At 35.5% G+C, this 21,963-nt stretch overlaps 1 protein-coding gene across 1 annotated transcript in view; it reads right to left on the bottom strand.

The window, feature by feature from the left end:
- The window catches only part of LOC107092091 (beta-1,3-glucosyltransferase-like), a 136,277-nt gene that overhangs the window by 33,446 nt on the left and 80,868 nt on the right, over window positions 1-21,963 (bottom strand). The window contains exons 7-11 of the mRNA XM_015386379.1: window positions 17,604-17,713; window positions 8,159-8,235; window positions 7,553-7,664; window positions 2,083-2,219; window positions 1,910-1,973 (exon numbers count right to left, since the gene is read on the bottom strand). Of these exons, the coding sequence (XP_015241865.1) occupies window positions 1,910-1,973; window positions 2,083-2,219; window positions 7,553-7,664; window positions 8,159-8,235; window positions 17,604-17,713 (500 nt within the window). The remainder of the gene's footprint in view (window positions 1-1,909; window positions 1,974-2,082; window positions 2,220-7,552; window positions 7,665-8,158; window positions 8,236-17,603; window positions 17,714-21,963) is intronic.

The following is a 21,963-nucleotide window of genomic DNA, read 5'->3' as shown; positions in this document are numbered from 1 at the left end:
TACTGACCAAATACTTATTTCCACCATATTTTGCAAATAAATTCTTTAAAAATCAGACAATGTGATTTTCTGGATTTTTTTTTCTCATTTTGTCTCTCATAGTTGAGGTATATCTATGATGAAAATTCTTGGCCTCTCTCATCTTTTTAAGTGGGAGAACTTGCACTACTGATGGCTGACTAAATACTTTTTTGCCCCACTGTATATCTGGTGAGATTAGGAAAAGGAGTACAGCAAAGTCTTGAGTTTTCATAGAGAATAATGCAACACATGCTGAGTTAACCTAAACATGGCCAAAACCAAAGATCAGCCAGTCTTAATACAGAGGGAGGGCATCAATTGGGGGCACATATTTACCTACCTGGTGGATAGGCTGGACTGGTCCTTCAACAAAGAAACCCTTGACAGAAAGTGGTAAAACTGTCTGTTTTTCCTCCATTTTTAAAGAGTTGTTGACCGAGTTCTACCACCCTATATAGTGCTTGCTATTTTTAAGTGGCAGTGTGTTGGAGTGGCAGCTTCACAGAAAAGAACTAAGCAGCTAGAAAAGCAGGTTAAAAGGGTCTGCTCATTGGCGAGCAGCAGGTTTCAGCCTTTAGGATCTGCAGTAGAGAGGCATTGAACATATTGAAGGCCTGTTCCAACAATGGCAGACACCCTACACATGGCTACCAGGAGCACCAAACAAGTGGTAGCAGCAGTCAGCTCTTCTGTGCAGCAGAACTGAGCATTTCAGGAGATCCTTTCACTCAACAACTGTATAGAATAGAATACAACTCAACTGTAAACCTAAAAAAATGCTGTTTTATATGTACTTGTATGTTGTAATGTATGTTGTATATCTAATGTAATTATTTTTAATATATTCTCTTAAACATAAATGAAATTTTAAATAGGGAGCTTACCTAATATGTTAATAAAAAGTTGGATTTCAAGTTATATTCTATTCTTAAACTTCTCTCAAAATTCTGGGTTCCACATATTATATAGTACATTGGATGACTACAGGTGTGAGTATATTCATGTTGAGCAACAGCATTTCCTCTCAGGGATAAATAACTATTCTATTCTATTCTATTCTATTTAATTCTGTTCTATTCTATTTAATTAATAATAATTTAAAAAAATTCCCCTTTGCAGATTATGCCGTTTTTTAAATTTACTTATTCATATTTCATTACTATAAAATTGTTTCATGTTAGCAGGGTAGGACATAAAACAATTGTGTTAAATTAATAAATATGATTAAGTAAATGCCAAAAAACGGTTGCATTATTTTTTCTGTGTAGACTGTGACTGAAGTTCACTTTCCATCAGGACAATGGCCCTGAACTCTGATCCAGGGTTACAAAGGAATAATTCAGATTAAAGCATTTTTATGTCCTGGAAGATTAGAGCTACATTTTTGGCAAGAAATCAAAACTGGTCAACATGTATTATTGCTCTTAATGCAATCTGACTGAGCTTGATATCTATGCAAAGATGATCGGTAAACAAAAACAAAGAGAAAATAAAACTACAATGACATTAAAAACTAACGCATGCATCGCACATTATATATAATATATACAAATAATGTATTTATTTAAAAGGAAAAATTACTAGCATTGTTCTCCTTCTTTTATATATTTTATATTATTTTCTATATCTTTTACCACAGAAAAGCACAGTAAATTGTATTTATTTCTACAGGAAGGAACTCATGCCAACTGAAGCGGAACCACAGTCAACAGACTTTGCCTTATAAGGCTAATGCCATGTTTACTCCACAGACTCCCACGAAGCCTCTCTGCCTGAATTTCAGTTAAGAAAAAGAGCCTCAAAGCTGCACTGTGACAATACTCCAACATAATGACATTTACTTCAAGGTTAGATGTCTTCCATGTTTTTCTTGACTAGTATATCTTACCTCATGCTTTAGGTCAATAGTGAAGTCTGATTTCAGTGGCTCATTTCTCACTTTGTTTGCAAGCCTAGAGAAAAAATAATCCAAATCACAAATCTTAAAATATAACACACACCGTAGAGAATGCCGTCTATTGATTCCTGCTTGATGTAAAATCTGAGAAATTGTCTACTCACCGAACAACCAGGGGCATGCTTAAAGCCCAAGCAGCAGCAAAGTCTGGATATTTAAAGACTGAGGGATTCTCTGCAAAGGCATAGTGATGGATAATGGTCGATTCCTCATCATGGAGAGGCTTGCCGAGAAACCACTCCTGGTAATAAAATTTGAGGGACACATTTCATTAAGTTAGCGCACGTAAAAAAATAAAATAAAATACAGCCTTTTTTATTTTTACCCCAAAAACATTCTATGAAATTTCAAAGAGACATTCTGACTTCTGCTCTAATTAAGCAGCATTCACGCTGCACTTGTCAGAAAATCTTTGAAATTATTTCCAGTGAGGAGGTTTGCTCCTCGCAAGGGAAATAATCCGATTTTATGAGGGAACAAAGTTGAAAAGAAACCAGATACTGCAGCTGCTAAGTTACTGAGTGTAATAGTTGACATTTCTGAAGGAAAAATTACCTTTAGAACACAATCCATTTCTGGATAACTATGTCCCATAAGAATCTATGTCTTTCTGTTTCCTAAAGAAGATACTGTAAACCTAAAAACATTATGACATAGCTCGTTAACATATAAGTAGTCAACCTTGGAGAATTTTATTTATTATTAGTTGTCAAGCAAAATGTCATTACATTTCACAGCAAAGTCATAAAAATAAATAGTTGAGGAAGAAATATGTGAACAATTTTTGGTTTGAGATACTTGTTTGGTGAAACTCACAAATATCTACAGAAAGTGGAGTGGATTTCTTTGATCTCTGAAGCCAATATATAGGATTGATCAACAGTTATATTATATACAGTACAAATAGTAGAAAAAAGAACAACATGTATACTAAACAGGATATAAAAAAAAAAAAAAAAATCAAATCACCTTTGGATACTTTTGGTCTAAGTTCCAATCTGATACAAACAGGGTTGGACTGGGAGATTTTTTCATGCCAAGCGTCAGTGAAGTCACCAGGCCAACCTCGCCTGGTGACATCACTGACATGACTGATTTCTTAGGTAGTAAAATAAAACAGGGCTGGGATCTGTTTTGCCTTCTGGGGACCCAACTGGAAAATTAAAAAAGCTTTTATCAATCAAAAATAATGTTTTAGTGATATGTTTGAGTTCACCTTCAGCTTGGACCCACATCAAAACCAAGCAGAGGAACAGACCGGATGGAGAGAACAGCCTGGTATCAGCTGTTTTTCACATTAAGCTATCAGAGCTAATCAAAACAAGCTCAGGTGTTTCCATGAAAACAAAGTAAAACTAATTAATTCTGTCTGACCATAATTTTTGTTCTGCATTTTGTTCCCAATTCATCAAGTTTAAATGTGATTATAATGGAATTACTCAGAGAAGCTCCAGTTTTATGAATGCAGGTTTATAGTATTATTTTATGCTGTACCCATTTTGATTCCTTACTAACTTTCAGGCAACATATTTATGTTGTTGTTTTTTTTATCTAAGATAGAAAGCATCATGCTCAAATTAAGAGATTAAGTAAAATAGTATTTATTTCAGTTATTGTATATTCCACTTTTGGAAAATCATCAATACTTTTGACTGAGAGGGGGATTCATGGTACGAAAAATTGCCCAACAGGGAACACAAGGTAAAAAGGGTTGGGAAACACTGATCTATAGAACCTACTCTCATTTCTAAGTTTGGAATATACAGTAACTCTACCGCTGTAATTGAGATAGTACCAAGATAATAAAGATTTTACATAATAAGCAGTGCCAAGGTTAGAGCTATACATTGTCATATCATATCATATCATGCTTCAATGACAGATCATCATCCGGGGAATAGTGATGAGCCTCAACCTACAGTATATCCAAGGTTGGAATAACAAACTTTCTTGTTTGAGCTGTGATACGTAACTGCAAGTCAGCAACAGACAGAAAAATTCAACAACCCAATCATTTAATAGAATAATCTAAATCTCTGGATATCATACTGTGTTTTAACTTTAAAAACAAACAAAATGTTGTCTGCAACTTTTTTTTTTTTTTTTTCTTAATGGCACCATGGGTGGGGTGAATAAATTTGTTACTTTTCTGCATTTGGCCGCGTCCTCCTCCAGCGCCTTTCTTTTTTTGTCTCTCTCCCTTTCTGCGCTGCCTTTCCTCTTCCTTTTACTATATTCGAAGACAGAGTCCATTGCTTTTTATCCTCACTTGCAGCTCGCTAGCTGACACCAGACACACGTCACTGCTGTCTGTGTGGTTGATACTGACTGTTGATCGTCTTTCCCTCCTCACATGGTACTGGTCTATGTGGCCTGGCCTGCCTCTCTAATCTGGCCTCTGCACCGGCAGACTTTGAAACAAACAAAAAGAGAGAGATGCAGGTCAGCAGGCCAATCCCAGGCCGGCACTACGAGAATACTCCCGGTTCTCCCTATGGCCAGTCTGGGTATGGATACAGACAAATAGGCTGAGCATATCGGCTGATATCCCATACCAATCCTATTCAACGGCTGAATGAAAGAACGAACGAAAGAACAAACATGTCTTCCCATTCGAGTGAAGGCTTTAGCCTTGATATAAACAGTGCAAAAAAAAAAAAAAAAAAGTTAAAAATCAACACAGATAAAAATGTAAAAAAAAAAAAAAAAAAAGTTAAAAATCAACACAGATAAAAATGTACTTTATATTATTTATTAATAAATAAGAGCAAAAACAAGAAACAATACAGTTAAATGTAAAGTGCACTGGATTGGAGCTTCATTTGATATTAATTAATATCAAATCACTGATTTTCGATTATCCAGCTAGTTAGTCAGTATTGAGCCAATATCTGATCCAGGTATCGGATCAGTGCATCTCTATTCTTTATCTGACTTTCAGTATATATCATCATACAATAGAATTGATTTGGCTGCTCATAAACAAGAAATCAAAATTCAAACATGCTGAACTGTCTTCTTCTTTACTTTTGCAATTAGATATAATTACTGAGGCAAATCAACACATAACTATGTTTTTTTTTCTGATTATGTAGAACTGATAATATATGGCTTTCAGATAGGATAAAAACTGAACCATTGCAGCAGTCAGTTCTTAAAAAGTCGGAGTTGTGACCTGGGATTTTTTTATTTATTTTACTTAAAAATTGTGACACATTGCTTCAACATATTTGAAGATAAAAACGCACACCCATTCAGATGCTTCTTTAGAGATGACTCCTCTGCATTGCATTTTTATTATAGTGATGAATGTTTTCACCCTAAATTATGAGCAAGTCCACTTACTAGGATATCAATCAACCTCACAGTAGACAGTACAGTAAATTAAAAAGATGGCACACCTCAAGTCTATTACAAGCACACAATACTTTTTTTTCTCCTGACAAAGGACCTTCAAAATAAGTCAAATATTCAGGAGGAGGATTTGTCAGACCAAAGTGTTTGCATTAGTCTTTACAAATAACAAAAGTTATTTATAATATAGTAAAAGTTTAGTGTCACTTTAGTGTCTATCCGGAAAAGTATGCTTTACCATTCTAAAAATTATGCTTTACCATTCTAATCCTAACGTTAAGAAAAAGGCCACCCTGGTGCTTGTTGGAAGACTTTGGAGATATTGTAGTCATCTTAACTAAGGCTCTCACTTTAATGTTGTCTAAAAATCTGTTTTATTTTACTATAATAGATGTTATATTCTTGGAAACAGTGTCCTAAGAGAAGGCTGCTCACTTGTCCTGCTTATATAGAAATAAGCCTTATAACTAAGATAAGTGCAGTCAATTTTTTTGTACATCATCACCTGCGATTCATAAATAATTCCAACTAATAACTATCAGATACAGTAAAATGCATTTTGGCATGTTTTTCCCAACAAATACCCAGCACTGTAATATTTTTCTATGAATCAGAATAGTTAGCAAAATAATCGTATAGCAATCTCACAGCTGTTCAGAGATAGAGAGAGAGAGACAATTCATTGCTGTTAAATACTTGTTTCAAAGTTGTAAAGCAAAAAGCAGAAGCTTGTTCTTTTCCTGTTAGAGTGAGTCACCCCCCTTAATATTCTGAGATGAAAACTTGGGTCTGCCTTCCTCAGCTCAAACTGACACTGACCACAATGAACTGGTAGCACTTGAGAGAGAATATTTTAGCTTCAGGGCATGTTGTAATGAATCAAGTCGTCAGGATGTTGTACATCGTCCTACCCTCCTCCTCAGGAGGAAGCTGTTAATATGCATACAATATTTAAAGCCATGTTTTCCTTGGAAGTAAAACACCATGCTGGTTTTATACAAGACAGTGAAGGAACGGAGCCATGCTAACCTCTGCATTTGCTGATGGAAATGAGTAGTTATTAAATCCTGCTGGCTTTACATCAAAGTGCAATTAGTACATAATTTATGCTCTTGAAGCAGTCTTAAAAACTGGCAACAAAAATGAAAGATAGTAACTGTAAACGGTACAGATCAAACGAGTCCCAGATTTTGAATTAGGTTAGGTTTCTCCAAAAAAAACAAAAAACATTGTGAATGGAAAACAAACATATTTAATTACAGTTACAGTTTATCAGTTACCCCAGCATAAATTCAGTATTTACTGTATCATCTGGAAAAAAAATTAAGAAAAAGAAATGGCTTCTACTAGGTATTACACCTTTAATTCTAAGATTGATGCTGAAAAAAAAAAAGCGAATTGGAAACTATAATCACACCAATACTACATAATTTCTTATTTTCTGTCATGTTAGACAGGGGAAGCAAAAACATAAATCAGAACTCCAGCCAGAGAGCTGCAGATATCCACACTAAAGAGAAAGAATCTTTCCACCCAACTATTATTTGTGCAGCATAACAATCCGGAACACATGGTCCCCTGGATAAAACATGGCGGTGGAAGCAATGTGCTGAGAAGATGCTTTTTACAGCAAATGGACACATACTGGGAAAAGTTAACAGGGAGATGGATGGAGCTCTGTACAACCAAAATACTTGGGGGAAATCTGCTGGAGCCTGCAAATCTCGCTATACTTCATGTTTCAACGTATGTTATCAGAATTGCATGCTTTTTACCAGTGCAGAGTAAAATTTTTTAGGCTTCCCAAGAGGAGCTGGAAGAGTTTTCTGGGGAAATGGAGGTTCAGGTTTCTTTGCTGAGACTGTGGCCCCTACAACCTGGTCTGGATAAGACTATGAAGTTCATAAAGACTGCATAACAATCACTGGATAAGACTTGATTGTGAAAAGTACTATATATTTTTTCTTTGTTCTGTCACTTTGAATTTAAACAAATAGCTTTTCCTTAAATTGCATTAAAATGTTTACCTAAAAATATGCTAATTACACTGCATAGAAATAGAAGGATGTTATTTTCTTTAGCTTAATAGGATCATAGGTCGTGTATCAACATATATAATGTGTGAATCTATGACCAGGGATTCATACCCTTAAGCATGAATAATTGCATAAAGCGCGATAATCAAGTGAGAGTTTTAAACAACAGAATGACTTTGCTCACCTTACTCTTGTGAAATTTTGCCAGAGCTTGAAGAAGCGTAACCATCTTCACATTTGTTTCCTCCTCAAGAAATAAAATCCAGGATGAGTTTTTCCCAAAAGACTGGGAAAAGCTGAAGAGACAGGAAGAAAAAATAGGCTAATCGTGGCTATTGATAAATAATAAAACAATGATAAACAGAGCAGTGACATGCACAATCCAAACAGACAAAGAGCTGAGGAACAATCCAACAAGGGCTCTCTCACTCAGCCAAACCAGATGAAGACAGCAGCAGAGATTTATCCAAGAGAAAATGTTAAAAGAAACTAAGCTAGTAAGGCTGTATAATGGTAGGATGTTACTTAAAGCTTAATTCTTGTTATGGTAAAAAATTACAGAATTTGTTAGATTCTTATGAAGCATGAAAATGTTTTTATGATATTGTTAGTACTTATTATTAACTGCACTTTTAAAACCACAAACAAAATAAAGCTCAATTTGTTAAAATGTGAAGCCAGTGATTACAATTATTGTTGGGGTTCAAAACCATCTCGGTAAACAGTGAGCTATAAAACTAATAAACTTCAGTTTTTCATATGTTCTTGAAAGCTGAAAGGTGATACTTACTAAGGCAGAAGTGGAAGTATACTCCAATCACCCTCATTGTCTGATAAAGTGTGTAGGAGCAAAACCACAGGTGGTTTCTGAAACACAAAGCAAACCAGAGAAAAACTTCACACCTCTAAAGACAAACCACCAAGAAACAGAAAGGTCAGCAGTTTTCTCAACACTGCAGCTTTTCCTACATCTTTTATTTAAAGGTGTACACGCATGCTTGGTTTATTTATTTTTTTATTGCAGTTTTTCTAATGGACTGAATTTCTAAAGTGTTTTACTAATCATACTTTTCAAAGATAACATTTTCACGAGTATCATTTCATAATCTACAAAGCTGCTGTTTTGTGGACCATTTATGAAAGCTATGCAAGCTCTCAGTGGAAAAACTGCTTGCAGCCATGAGGGAGTTATGAGATCAACAAAACAATGATGAATCTCAACTATATAAGGACATTGAGTCTTCGTCCTATTAGGTCAGAGTCATTGGCAACAAACAAATTGCAGAAAATAGAAATTGAAGCTATTTCTTTTATACAAAGTGGCTCCCCTTGAGGAGAGTATACACACAGATCTACAATACAGACAGTAATGTCTATAAAGAGATGTCCTCTCCGCCTTTAGATTTTCATTCAATTATTTATTTTATGGAAAATCTTATTTTAAGTTAATCTAAGCTCTGGTAACATCAATTCGCTTTCCTAGCTCAGAAAAGATAGCTAAATATGTTCAAATAAAAATGAAATTAAGAGTTAAAAACATCAGTTAATATTAAGAGATAATTATTTTTTCTGCCACCTTTCTAAGGCCTTGTTGAGAAACAGAAAAAGAAAAATTATGTTCTGAAAGCTTAAACTTTACGAGTCAAATCTGCACCCATCCGGCAATTAAAAATAAACTAACTAAAATAGTATCAATTAGTGCTGCATCTAACGATTATTTTGCAAATCGATTAATCTGTATGTTATTTTCTCGATTAATCGATTAATAATCGGCTAGCCAAAGGTTCCTTAAAGAAGATTTTTTACAAAATTAAACTAGGTGAAACTAAAACTTTTTTCACTTGAGGACTTCTGGATAGACCATATTGACAAAAAACATTTTTTAACCTTAAATGCAAAACGTTTACATATTTTCTTTTTTTTTATTTTGGTATAATTACTGCTCTAAGCGGCCCTGTCAGCTAAATGCACATTTTACAGTCTCTGTACCACAGTTAACGATCAATCGATTTCTAAATTATTTATTGATTATTATAATAATTGATTCATCACGATTAATTTAATTAACTGTTTTAGCCCCAATATCAATAAGCAATAACGAATGAAGAAAATTGTTAGAAAAAAAATGACAAAATGAAATTTTATGACTGAGAAATGAAATTAAAAATCTGCTGAAGTTAGTGAATTTTAAAATGTTAGTGAAACTTCAGGAACCTAATGTATGAAGTTCCAAAGGAGCAGAAAGCTGAATCTACAGAATCTTGCCTGTCTGATTTTTCTTGCTCCTACAAATCTAAATTAGATAATTCAACAGCTAGAGAATACAGAGCAACTAAAGAAGGACAAAAAATATTGTTTACATTTATTTGCAAATAGGTCAATATTTCCCCTGCTCATTTAATGCACCTTTTTTAGTGGAAACTGATCATTCTGCAGTCCCTAAAATGTTTAATAAACAGTAAATGCAGCAATAGCAATACTATTCAAAATTATGAATCAGCGTATTTCAGGGGCTTTTGGCCAAAACTTAAACAGGAGCAGGACAAGCATAAATAGAAAAAACAGAAATCCATTAGAACTTTTTAAGAGGCATGAAAAATTGTTTCTCACACATTTCATTAGTATGAAAAAGTTTTACTTTCATGCACTACTCATAGTCTTTTGCTTGGGTCTTACGTATGCACGCACAATATGGTGGCACGGTGGTTAAGTGTGTACAGATGCTATGGTCCTTGGTGCAACCATCACAAGGTTTGAGTCTCGGGCTGGTAGCCTTTGCTATGTCTTTACTCCCACTTCCTGACTGCCTACTTTCAAAATTAATACAAATTAAGGCCACAAGAGCCTTATTAGATTTTAGGGGTTTTCTTTAAGTATTTTTATGTGATGCATGGGTCTTGCATTTCCTCACAACTCTGTACGTCCAGCTTTTGGCCACTTTGGTGCTTCGCACTAATGGGGTCGACACACAGGGAGCAACAAATGACAGTGACAGATGGCTGTCATCGCCTCTGTCCTGAAGCCCAACCTGCAGTGCGCATTAACACCGGGAGCGGTTGTGAGTCATGCTCTCAGGTGGCTTGTCTCCAATATTGATCGCTTTGATTGGAGAATATTGGACACATAGACAGATGAGGCAGCAGGTCTAAAGCCTCATCAGTAACTACATGTTGAAAATAGTTACAGACTCAACTGTGTATCAAGTCTCCCTTCATCAACGATTAGTTGGAGAACCCCTCACTGAATGGTCTTGGGTTGTGCGACAGGAAAAAATGCTGAGCATTTCTCCAACGTTCTTGTGTTACAATACAATCCTGGTTGAGCACATCTATGTGTCTAAGCTCAACATTTCACTTGCATGAATTCTGTCAATTGCAAGAAGAGGAGCAAAACGTCTGCACCTGTTTTAAGACATGCAAACCCTGTGAAGACCAGGCCTTAAGTCTTTGATAAAAAAAAAAAAAAAAACGTTTTAAACCATATATTACTTATGCAAAAAAAAAAAAACAACATTTTAGGCATTTACTTCATTTTTTTAAATTAGTGATGGACATTATGGAAAGTTTAAAGCAAATTTTCTCAATTTTCTTCTTAAGACATTATAAACATCATAACTATACTGTTCGACACGTGTAAAACATTTCCCAAACTTCTATGATGCACTGTGGCACTCAAATGAAATTCGGGTTTCAATAAATACTGTTTAACCTCTTAATATCCACCTCATTTTGATAAATTCTCGTCTATTTTACCCAAATGAAAAAGCAAATAACTGAGGAACTGTAAGCCCAAATTACATGTGTGATATATTATTTAAAAGCTAACACCTTCTAGTTTCTGAATATATACAAAATTGAGTGAGTAAAAGACCCAAGCTGCATGATGCCCAAGCTGCATCAGTTCAAACAAGACTCAAAGTTTTTTTTGTTTTTTGTTTTATTTTCGAAAAATAATAAGTATTTTTTGAACAGCAGTTATAAAGACATGCTTGTTGTTGTGGCTGCTTTGTCATGGTACATTTTAACATGCTGCTATATCTGTTTTAATTATGCTTTGGTGCTCGCTGTGTCCATAAAATTAAGTAGGTGGCTGAATTGTGGAGAATCTAAGTTTTCCAAGGATGTCTAACATGTCTATATTGGTAAACATTTTATCAGTGTAATTTTTATGCATTCTGACTTTTCGGGCCCCTTTTTCAAAAAAAAAAAAAAAAAAAAAAATTACTAACTACATATTTTCAGCTTTATCTATATTAAATCTATATCTATATTAAATATTATTATTTGGTTGGAGATTTTGAGACCTACCGTACTTTCCAGACTGTAAGCCGCTACTTCCCCCCCCCCACGCTTTGAACCATGCAGCTTACAAGAAGGTGTGGCTTTTATTGGAAATTAAAGAATAAGGGGCTAATTTTTTATTTAGAACAAGCACATGATGGAGAATGTATTCATCAAATTCACAAATTTTGACATTTGTTTGCCGTTTCAAAAGCGAAGAGACTGGGCTCAACTCCTGCAGAGCTGAAATAAAGAGCTGGAGAAGCCCCATCCTTTAGTAGAAGCTCTCCTTCTTTTACTACCATTCTCCTTCTTCCCTACTCCAGGCGCCATATGTAGATTTACCCCTACTGGTTTGGTGCGAGACAATTCAACAGATATCAGCAGCTTATAACCTAGTGCGACTTATCTACGGATGTTTCCAGTTAAATAAATAAATAAAAGTGGGCGTGGCTTACAGTGAAGCGCACTCTATGGTCCGGTAAGGACAGTAGTTTTTCAAAATTCAAATTCAAATGGGTGATTATTAAAACATTTATGTGGTGTGCAAACTAAGAACATGCATTTATTTATACTTTACAAAGTCTTTAAGAAATTAACAGATCACTGTTAGAAATTATTCTCAAATCTCAAAGCTACTCTCTGCTCTCATTGTAGAAGGTGAATTTTTCTAGAAAGAGATCTAAAACAGCACAAGATCTTTTGTGGAAAAGACAGAGTTTACAACTGCCTGGAAAATATTTTTCTTTTGTACAGACAGAACAAGTATGTGGATTGTCAAAGGACAACACAGCAGCAGACTGTGGCCCTGTGGTTCATTACAGTACGGTTCAGTTAACAGAGAGGAAGCCAGGGCAAATACTTGCGCACTAAGCTTAAACGTTGCAGGTTTGAAACACTAAACCTTAGACTGCTAACATTAGTTTATTTGTATTAGCTACGTTTGTTTTGTTATCTAATTAAACTATCTTTATTAGTGAGTTAAGCAATTGAAAAAATTAATAGACCTCTAAAATATACAACTTTATTGTTTTATAAAAAAAAAAACTAAAAAGAAAAATCAAAACAGTTAAAATTGTCAGGGTTAAAAATCAGCTTATTTTCTTTTTGTAAACATAGCTCTGATGAATAAGCCATTTCAACAACCTCTATAGGAGACATACTTTACAAAAAATGAACTGCAGGGGCACCAAGTGCTTTGCAACCTGGAAAATTAAGGCAAAAAGACCTTAATGGCTATAAAACATATATACATGTTTGTTTGTTTTCTTTTTTAGTAAAAGTTTAGTTGGGTCAGGATTCCACAAATTACAATAAGCCAACTGCTGCAAATCATTGCACTTCTGATGTAATAAAACAAACGTATAAAAAAAAAACTGTATGGCTTCATTTCATTCCCTCCCGATCTAAGCATGTATCTGTGAATAAGAAAATTGTTTAAATGACAAACATACTTTAGGAAAAGGTTGAATGTTGGACTGCAAAAACACAGGCAGTATTCAGGGTAATGGTAAATATGTTTCTGCATTTAAAAAGGCAGATAAAGAGACAGAAATAGTAATCTTTTTAGCTTTGCACAATTTCATGTACCATAATAATTTATGCTTTTAATAATATTGTTCTGTCGTTTTTCATATGTTGTAGCAGAAGCATAAGATGATTGAAGTAATAAAATGATTGCATCAAGATGTGACCGTACAAATCCTATAATCAGGATTGTCGTCATGTCTGCTGCATGGAACCTCTTTCCTTCAGATAATCAAATCATTACAGTTTTTCTTCATTTCCATAATTCCTTCTTTTTCTGCATCTAAAAAGTGAATTTCAATACATTTCAAACATAAACTGCAATATCACAAGGTTGAAATGCTTCATTCTAACTGTTTTTGTGTTTGAAGATCATCAGTTAAGACATAAATAGCAAATCTGCTTAACAGTTTTGTCTCTTGGAGGCGGAAGAAATCATGGACAGAAAAGTGTATTTCATAATCAGTTTAAGAAAAGGGGAGGAGAATTAAATTAAGAGTTTATATTCCATCTATCAATACCAAGTGTCTCTCCACATATTTCATTGTAAAATTTTAGTATCCTTCTTTATCATAGCACCGTTTGATAAATGTGAGTTTGGTAAACAAAACTGATGTACACAGTGTTTTTGTAATGTAATGCTGGTATGCTAACAGCTTGATTGTGGATCTACCTCGTAATACTATCAAAGTACACCACTTTAACTTATGGGAGGGGCTTCAGTCCCTGCATGATCCCACAGGCTACGTTGTTGGAAGACTACAATGACGTCTCAAAGAATGGTTCAAAAAGCTCTTATGTCGTCCACACAAATCAAGGCATGTGACATTTCCAAGCATTAAGTCAGACCTCCTCTCAGTACATTTTAGACTAGCATATTTTGTCCATGCTTTTTGCAGATGATGTGGTTCTGCAGGCTCCCTCCTGCCAAGATCTACAGCGCGCAGTTGAGCATTTGACAGAGGTGGAAGTAAGGAATAACAAATACTCACGTTACTGTAATTAAGTAGTTTTCGGGAGCATTGAGTCTTTTTTTTTTTTTTTATGTGTAATTTTACTCATACATGGAATTTATACCATGTTATGCTATATTGAAAATCACAAATTGCTACTTTGCTACATACGCCAATTATTTGCACCTCCTGGACACCTGCTTTTCATCTTTCCTATACTTAAGTCAACTCAACTGAAGCAAGAAAAAAGGTCCACAGCAGCAGCTACAGGTTTGGAGTGGAGCAAAAAAGCAGTATAAGGAAGCCAAAATGGAGACAGAAGACAACACAGTAAACAGTGAAAATGATGAGAAAAAGACAAAGTCTGAGAACTGGATGAGTTTTTCACATCATAGGAAAAAAAGGAGACGGCGTGCAGATGCAGTGCAAAATTTGTTTGACTGGTACGATCACATCAGCTTATAAAACCTCAACATCTAATCTGAAAAAAAAAAACAATGCATTAAGATGTTTTACAACTCTACTTATATGATATTGCTCTCTGCTTTCTTATGGGTTTTAAGGCTATTAATGTTGCTAAGCCAAGTCTGCAGATATCGTCACAGCCGTTGTTTAATCTGATGACTGAGCTAGCTAAACGTGCTTGCATGAAAGTGAGTCATAATACGTTATGAACTAAATCTTTAGTCAATTAGTTCGCAGATTTACCCAAATTTATGATTCTTCAATCATATCATCAAATTGAATTTAACTAAAGCAGGAACAGGACTACTATAAATAAAATAAAAACACTAAGGAACACAGAATCATAATCAAACCTAGAAACTAACAACACCAAATACAAAACAACCCAATTAAACAGATCCTGACACTCTTTTATATAATGCTAAACAAAAATGTCCGCTTAAATTGTTACTCTGATTGAACAATTTTTTTAATATGTGTGTTTTTTTTTTTTTTTACTTCTGTGGTAATCACAGTGATTTGATGAAGTAATGTTTGAACCTGGAGTGTGATCATATTCATCTCTGCAGAGGAAACATCCATCAGAAATGGAGCAGTACATCACTGTGGCAGCAACATCTCAAAAGTAAAAGACCACGGCCACACTAAACAAGTTCTCAGCAAAAAAACAAAAAAACAAGCCACACTTCCAGACGTGGTGTTGAGAGCTGCAGACAAACTTGTTCAACAAGCAACTGTTGACAAGCTTATCATACTAGATGTTAAGGTCTAAAGCCATTTTCAGTGGTAGAACAGCCAGCTTTCACAGAATTGGTTACCACTTTGCAGCCTCTAGGAATATCAACTCATCAGCAATGTACATGTCACCTGCATAGCCTTGTGGCAACAACCGATGCTCATGACTTAGGGAATCTTTAAGAGGCTATTTATTTTCTAGACCAATCTGCAAAATACTTCAAAGTCCAGTTGAGCTTGATGGTTACTTTGCTTCTGCCACAGACACTATGGAGTTGCTGCTCCCCTTCACAGCCATTAAAAAGCTATCTCTCAAGCTGAACACAGCCTTGCCTGCCTCTTTTTAGCTGTGATGGTCTACTTTTCACAGCCAAATGAAGCGGGATAGAGTTTAAAGTTAGAAAACCGGCTCTTGCTGAAACTGAGCAAAAGGTTGAGAAAGTGAGGTGTGACAGAAAGGCTTGTCTATTTCGGCTAGTATGACTTTTACCCTGCCCATTGTTCAGTGTATTGGGTAAAGTTTCAATTGTTCGTTTAACAGACAACATTTCTGCTTTATGTCTACATTTCTTTACAACACAATTTAATTTGTGCAGTTTCTCCATACGTACCTTGTTCATTTAAGAAATGTTCTTTGAGCATAGATAAATACAAGTGGCTTGAATAAAATGCATGCTATATACAATGCAATAAAACATCCATCAGTTAAACAGTAATTGGTACTCTGAGTAGTTTTTGAAAAGAGTACTTTGTACTTTTACTTAAGTAATTTTTTATAACCAGCACTTTTACTTTTAATTGAGAATAATTTAAACAATGTAACAGTACTTGTACATGAGTACAAATTGTCAGTACTCTTTCCACATTTGGCATTTGACAGCTGAGTGTGAAGCGGCCAGGAAGAGAATGAGCTCTCTGGAAAAAGGCGGCTAGTCCCCTTTAGCTTGAAGGAGAGTTCCTGCCTCAAGTGAAGGAGTCAAATATAATATCTTGATGTCCTATTCCATAGTGAGAGAAGAATGGAGCTAGAGAATGATATATTTGTCACGGCACTGGTCTGGTGAACAGAGAGCTGAGCCAAAAGGCCAGCATCCCGTCTCCAGATTTACCAGTCTTTGTTCTTATACTTCACTTATATTCATGAAATCTGGATCAATTTTAAGAGAAAGAGATCCCAGAAACAAGCGAACATAATGAGCTTCTGCACAGGGTGGCTGGGCTCTCCCTTAGAGATACAGTGAGGAACTTGGTAATCAGGGAAAAGCTCGGGTTAAAGTTGTTTCTCCTCAACATCGAGACAAGTCAGCTGAGGTGCCTCAGATAACTTTTTCGGATGCCTCCCTATGTTCCAGGCATTTCCCTTATGGATGAGCCCAGGGTGAAGAGACAGACCCTGATGGGAGACCCTCTTGGCTAGCCTGGGAAAGAAGGCCTGGAGTCTCTGCTAAGACTGCAGTCCCCGCAACCCGGTCCCAGATAAAGCAGAAGATGACAGGTATGAGGATTTTCCAGGAACCTACAGTAGGAGGGTTAATTGACATAATAATAAAAAGAGAAAGTCTTCTTTCAGTTACTCCTGATAGTTAAAATAGCTCCTATATGCTGGACTCAACCTGGCTGCTGCTCCATGTCTTTAGTACCAATTGCTTTGTTAATCTAGAGCAGACATAAAGCCAATTGTGGGAGCAAAGGGATAAAAACTAAATGTAGCACAAATGTGGTAAGCATTAAAAGGGTGGTCATCATTATTTGCTGGCTGTGCTATAAAGTGTAGCACATTGAGATGCAGTGTCTTCAGTCTGCTTTAGAGTGCTTTAGAGATTTCCTATTTATATAAAATTATAAGTAACCTAATGTCACAAAGTGCTGAAAGCTCTAAATATTTTAAACTACACTTTCATATTTAAGACATGGATTTACACGCAGTAGCCATGAAGGCATAAATAATTTCTATTCTAAGCATTTAATAATAAAATCTAGGAGTACTTCTTTATATTGCAAAAACGTAAAAAAAACATTTTTTGTTAAGTTAAATTAAGCTGTGTTATCTACACAAAACAGATAATACAAAATGTTAACTTTACAAATGGCATGACAATACATTTTACTAACTAGTGTTTGCAGCAAAGGGCATAAAAGTTTAGAGTCAGCAACGTATTTATCTTTATGGCAGCAAGGGTTCATTTCAACATATTTATTTTCTGTGAGAACATGTGGGGTGTTTGTGCCAAATTCAGATAAAGAATGGATGAAAGAAAACATACTTCAAGCTTACCTCAGTGAGACCATGCGCCTGCTTCAGTAAATCTGCCCTCTGCCTTTCTGCCTTCCTCACATGGAATGAGTTGCTTTGACTCTGGAGAACAAACACTATCTCCCGAAGGTCTGAGGAACACAAAGGACAGGGATGTAAGACTGCTGGTGCACTGAGAGAATGGATCATGGCAGAGGATGACCTTCTAAAAGTAAAACAACTTGTGAGTCACAGTCTGAATAGCTGAGGTGACTTTGGATAATCTCCATTATTGGTATAATGATAATAACCAAAACTTAATGAGCATAATTGACTTGGGAGAAAGTATGTAAATGCCAAGGCAAAGACCATTTTATTAAAACAAAAGATAAGCAGTCAGATGGGGTCAGGCTCAATAACACTCAAAAGGTTGACACAGCCCAGCTGTCCACTTCTGGTAAAATTAAATTGGTTGCAGCATCAGTAAAGCGATGGTAATGAAATATTCGACTTTAAAGTTAATAAAATCAGTTTATAAACTGATAACAAAGGCTGCTCTGACACTGATAGCATGCATAGATTCTATCTTTGTCACTGAATCAACTAGCCGCAGGACTTCATTGTGTGTAATACATTTCTTGGACTGTAAACTGAAACTGAAAACGGCTAAGGGGAAAAATGTTTGCATCACAAACAAGTCCACATAAACCCTTAGGCTCTGACAACAAAACAAAATGAGAACAAAGGACCAGAGGGAAGGGATAAAAAAAATTCTATCATTTTGTCATTGGCTCTGTAGCATTACATTGTAGTCCTCAATCTCACAAGCTGTCCTTTATGTAAATTTATGGTCTGGGATCCTGACTGAAATGACTGTAACAGCAAATAGGCTTAGCTGGAATTTGAAGTTATGTCCAGAAATAATAAAATCTGTCGGAATTGCTAAAATATAACTATTTATGTTAGCAAAATTCATACTTTAGGTGAGTATTTAATAGCAAATGGGCATAAAGAGCGTAGGCTACAATGTAATGTATTTTATTTATGCTACAGAATCCTCTCATTCTTGACAAACTAATTTGTTTATTAACAGTAATTCAAAGGTTGTTTTTTTTAAACTAATTAAGAAAAGATAAAATATTTGATTTATGTTCGAAACAATCAATATATTTGATGTGGATTAGTTATGAAGCAGAAAAAATATATTTTGTTTATTTAAAATTATTTACTGATTAAAAAATAGAATTTTAGGAGTTCAGCCCCCTTTAATCTAATAGTACTTAGTAAAATTCAGTGCAACCAACTGTAATTAGAGCAAACATGGCCAAATATACTGGCAGGCTGCCAAAGGTAAGCGTTGGTCAGATACGCAGCTCTTTAGCATAAGAAAATCCAATGCTTGGATGATAGAATGCAGTCCACATAACTTTTTTGTCAAACACCTGACCCTTCTGCATCATTAGGAAAGCCATTATAAAAAGAAATCAATGAAAAGTTATGAAACTAAACACATGTAAGAAGATGTTCTGCTTAAATAATACATAAACAACAACCAAACTTTTTTTGGCCAAATTGAAAAATATAACAAAGGAAATTTTTTTATATCACCCTGAAGGCACCCGCACTGCAGCATTATGTTGTGGGGATGCTGCTTTTCAGCAGGAAAATAAGAGTTTTTAGGCAAATGGAATTGATTAAATCAAGCTTGAAAACCTGTTAGACGCCTCAAAACATGCAACTTTTGGGCAGATGTTAAACTGCCAACATGAAGGCAGGGTGACAAAGCTTGCAACAAATTCTGCGAGCATTGATGTGATTTAGCATCTAGTCGCTCCCGCCATGCGTTGGGCGGCTAGATGTCCTGATTTGTGTGTGACTGTGCCTTAGTTTTTACTTCTGCCACAATTTCCCATAAATTGATCAAATCTCCTGCATTTGACTAGGTAAAATTCTGAAAAGTAAAAAAAAAAAAAAGGTTCTTTACTAAAGAAAAGAAAGCTGTGCAGTCTTCATAAGAGGAATGCACAGCGGTTGACTAATTTCTTCTCAAAAATCTGCAGTTCCTTGCCCATGTGGGATTTTTTGCACGGTGTTTAATAAACTCAAGGGTGAAACTACTTTAACATATTTGTGAGAGTGATTTTTTTGCTCTTGGGCATTCAATGTGATGCAATAGTCTACCTTGGTCAGAGCTACAACATTTGTAGGGAGTGCCACATCCTCATTTAATCCAGTTTTCCTTCGAATCGAACACTAAATTGTGTCAGGTGTGTTGTGGCTTTTACAATGACCGTAAGCAACCACAGAGTTAAGGCAGAATGGTTTAAATTAAAGCATATTCACTAGTTGAAATAGTTAAAATCATGAACTCAACCCAGCCGAGACTCTATGGAAATACTTAATAATCCTTTTGGAGCAACAGTAGCTGAGGTTGGAGGAGTTTATCCTGTAATCAGTGGGCTGCGAGTAAGACCCTGTCTGTCTGTCATCTCTATGGGGGACACACTTCACCCACCTTCCCTATTGCTGATGGTCAGAGATTGGCAGCTCTTCTTATGTCAGGCTGCTCAAGGGCAGCTGTGGCAACAATGCATCTTACCACCTATAGTGTGGGAATGTGTTTAAAAGGGTAAATGATTGATTGTAGTGTGGAGCCCTTTGGTGTCCTTGGGCTTAATAGAAGCACTATAAAAGTGCAAGCCATTTACCACTTAATATCTTTATAAAGATGCTCTCTATTCAGTACTATCTATCATGAAATTGAGAAAAAAATGATCAGTTTCTAGATGTGATCATATAACAAAAAGATATAAAGGTTTAGACATGATAAAAGCTGTTTTAACAAACATATCTACTAGGGAATTGAACAGAAAAGCAGGAAGTAACACTTGTTACTTGAAAGTTGTCTGTTTTTTTTTCTTTTTGCAGTTAAACTCTATTTTGAAAAGGTTGGTTAGAAAATGAGAAAAAGCTTAAAGGTTTTGTAATACTTTTCCAAAGAACTGAAGCAGTTGTGTTAAAATGGACAGCAATTTCAACAGAACACACCAAGTCTAAAATAGATGTGGAAGAACTGGTCAGAGCAAGGATTAACAATGGCAAGATGAGAGGGATTAACTGCAGCTATATCACAGTTATTGTCCTCCTAACACCACAGGTTCAGTTATCAGGGAAAAGGGTCCTAGACAGATATGTCACAGTACAATATCTACACCAGAGCCTATATTTATAATAAAGGACTGTGAGAGTGTAACATCCTTATCTAGCTAATAACGACAATCCCACCGATTCCTAGGGTTTAGGAAATTGAGACATTATTTAGTAAATCTCAGCATGTCCATCTCCCATTACATCCAGCCTCAAATGCTGATGATAATGGGAACACCGTAACATCTAATCTAAATGTCCTTTTGCTTTTTCTGCTAAAAGAAGTTACTGTATGACAGCTTGTATTTGCATTCAGCCTCTAATGAAGAAGCCATTCTCAAAACCAAAGGTGAGGCTTCAGCTCCCCTGGTGTTGCAGAGTACAGCAAAAGCAGCTAAAAGACAGTAGAGCAAAATCAGATAAACACTTTGCCAATTTCACAGTGAGTAGATAATACATACATTGCGTCAAACCACAGCAGAAAGGGAGGTAAAAAAAGAAACTAATTAAAACTGAATTCACTGGCCTTGACTTCCTACTAATGGCTTTCGATTAATCATCAAACTAAGAGGAGAAAAAGGGGAAAGGGAAAAATCCTGTTATGGTGCCCTTCTTCCTCCATCTCTATCATTCCTGTGTCCTTCTGCTCGTTCAAAGTAACCTTTGTGAAACATATTGATTGAGGTTATTTAAATTAAAAAAGAGACTATGCAGTAAATACCTGAAAAGGTGAAGGCTAGGTTTCAGCACGAAAAGAAATATGGATTGCAGCACTACCGGCTGAAGGCTCACTAAAGAATGATGACGCTGTTTCTAAAGTAAGACTACAGTACAGTGACACATGTGCTGTTGTAGAGAACATGTGGCTCAAAAGTGAGTTGCTTGTGTTGAGATTTAACAAACACTCTTCTTAGCAAGAACTACAGGTTTGCTGCACTTGTTTTTCTAGGCGCATATCTTAAATGAAGCTAATAACGTTAAACCAGAAAGTAAAAAAGTATTTTTCACATCATACTGTACACAATAGCATGTGAAACATTATCGTGTGCAGATTTATACAGAATGCAAATTGTTAGTTTAAAATAGTCATCATACATTTCATTGAAAATGGGGTATTTTATATTAAAAAAACAAGACTGTAAACTTTTGATGAGTTCATTAGAACAACATGTTTTGTATACACATTTATGTGTATTAACAATGAATATTGTACCGTATTTTCACGACCATAAGGCGCACCGTACTAAAAGGCGCA

This window comes from Cyprinodon variegatus, unplaced genomic scaffold, assembly GCF_000732505.1.
Source record: "Cyprinodon variegatus isolate N-32 unplaced genomic scaffold, C_variegatus-1.0 Scaffold367, whole genome shotgun sequence".
Lineage (NCBI taxonomy): Eukaryota > Metazoa > Chordata > Actinopteri > Cyprinodontiformes > Cyprinodontidae > Cyprinodon > Cyprinodon variegatus.
Note: the sequence above shows the minus strand (reverse complement) of the source record. Positions and strands in the feature narration are given on the sequence as shown.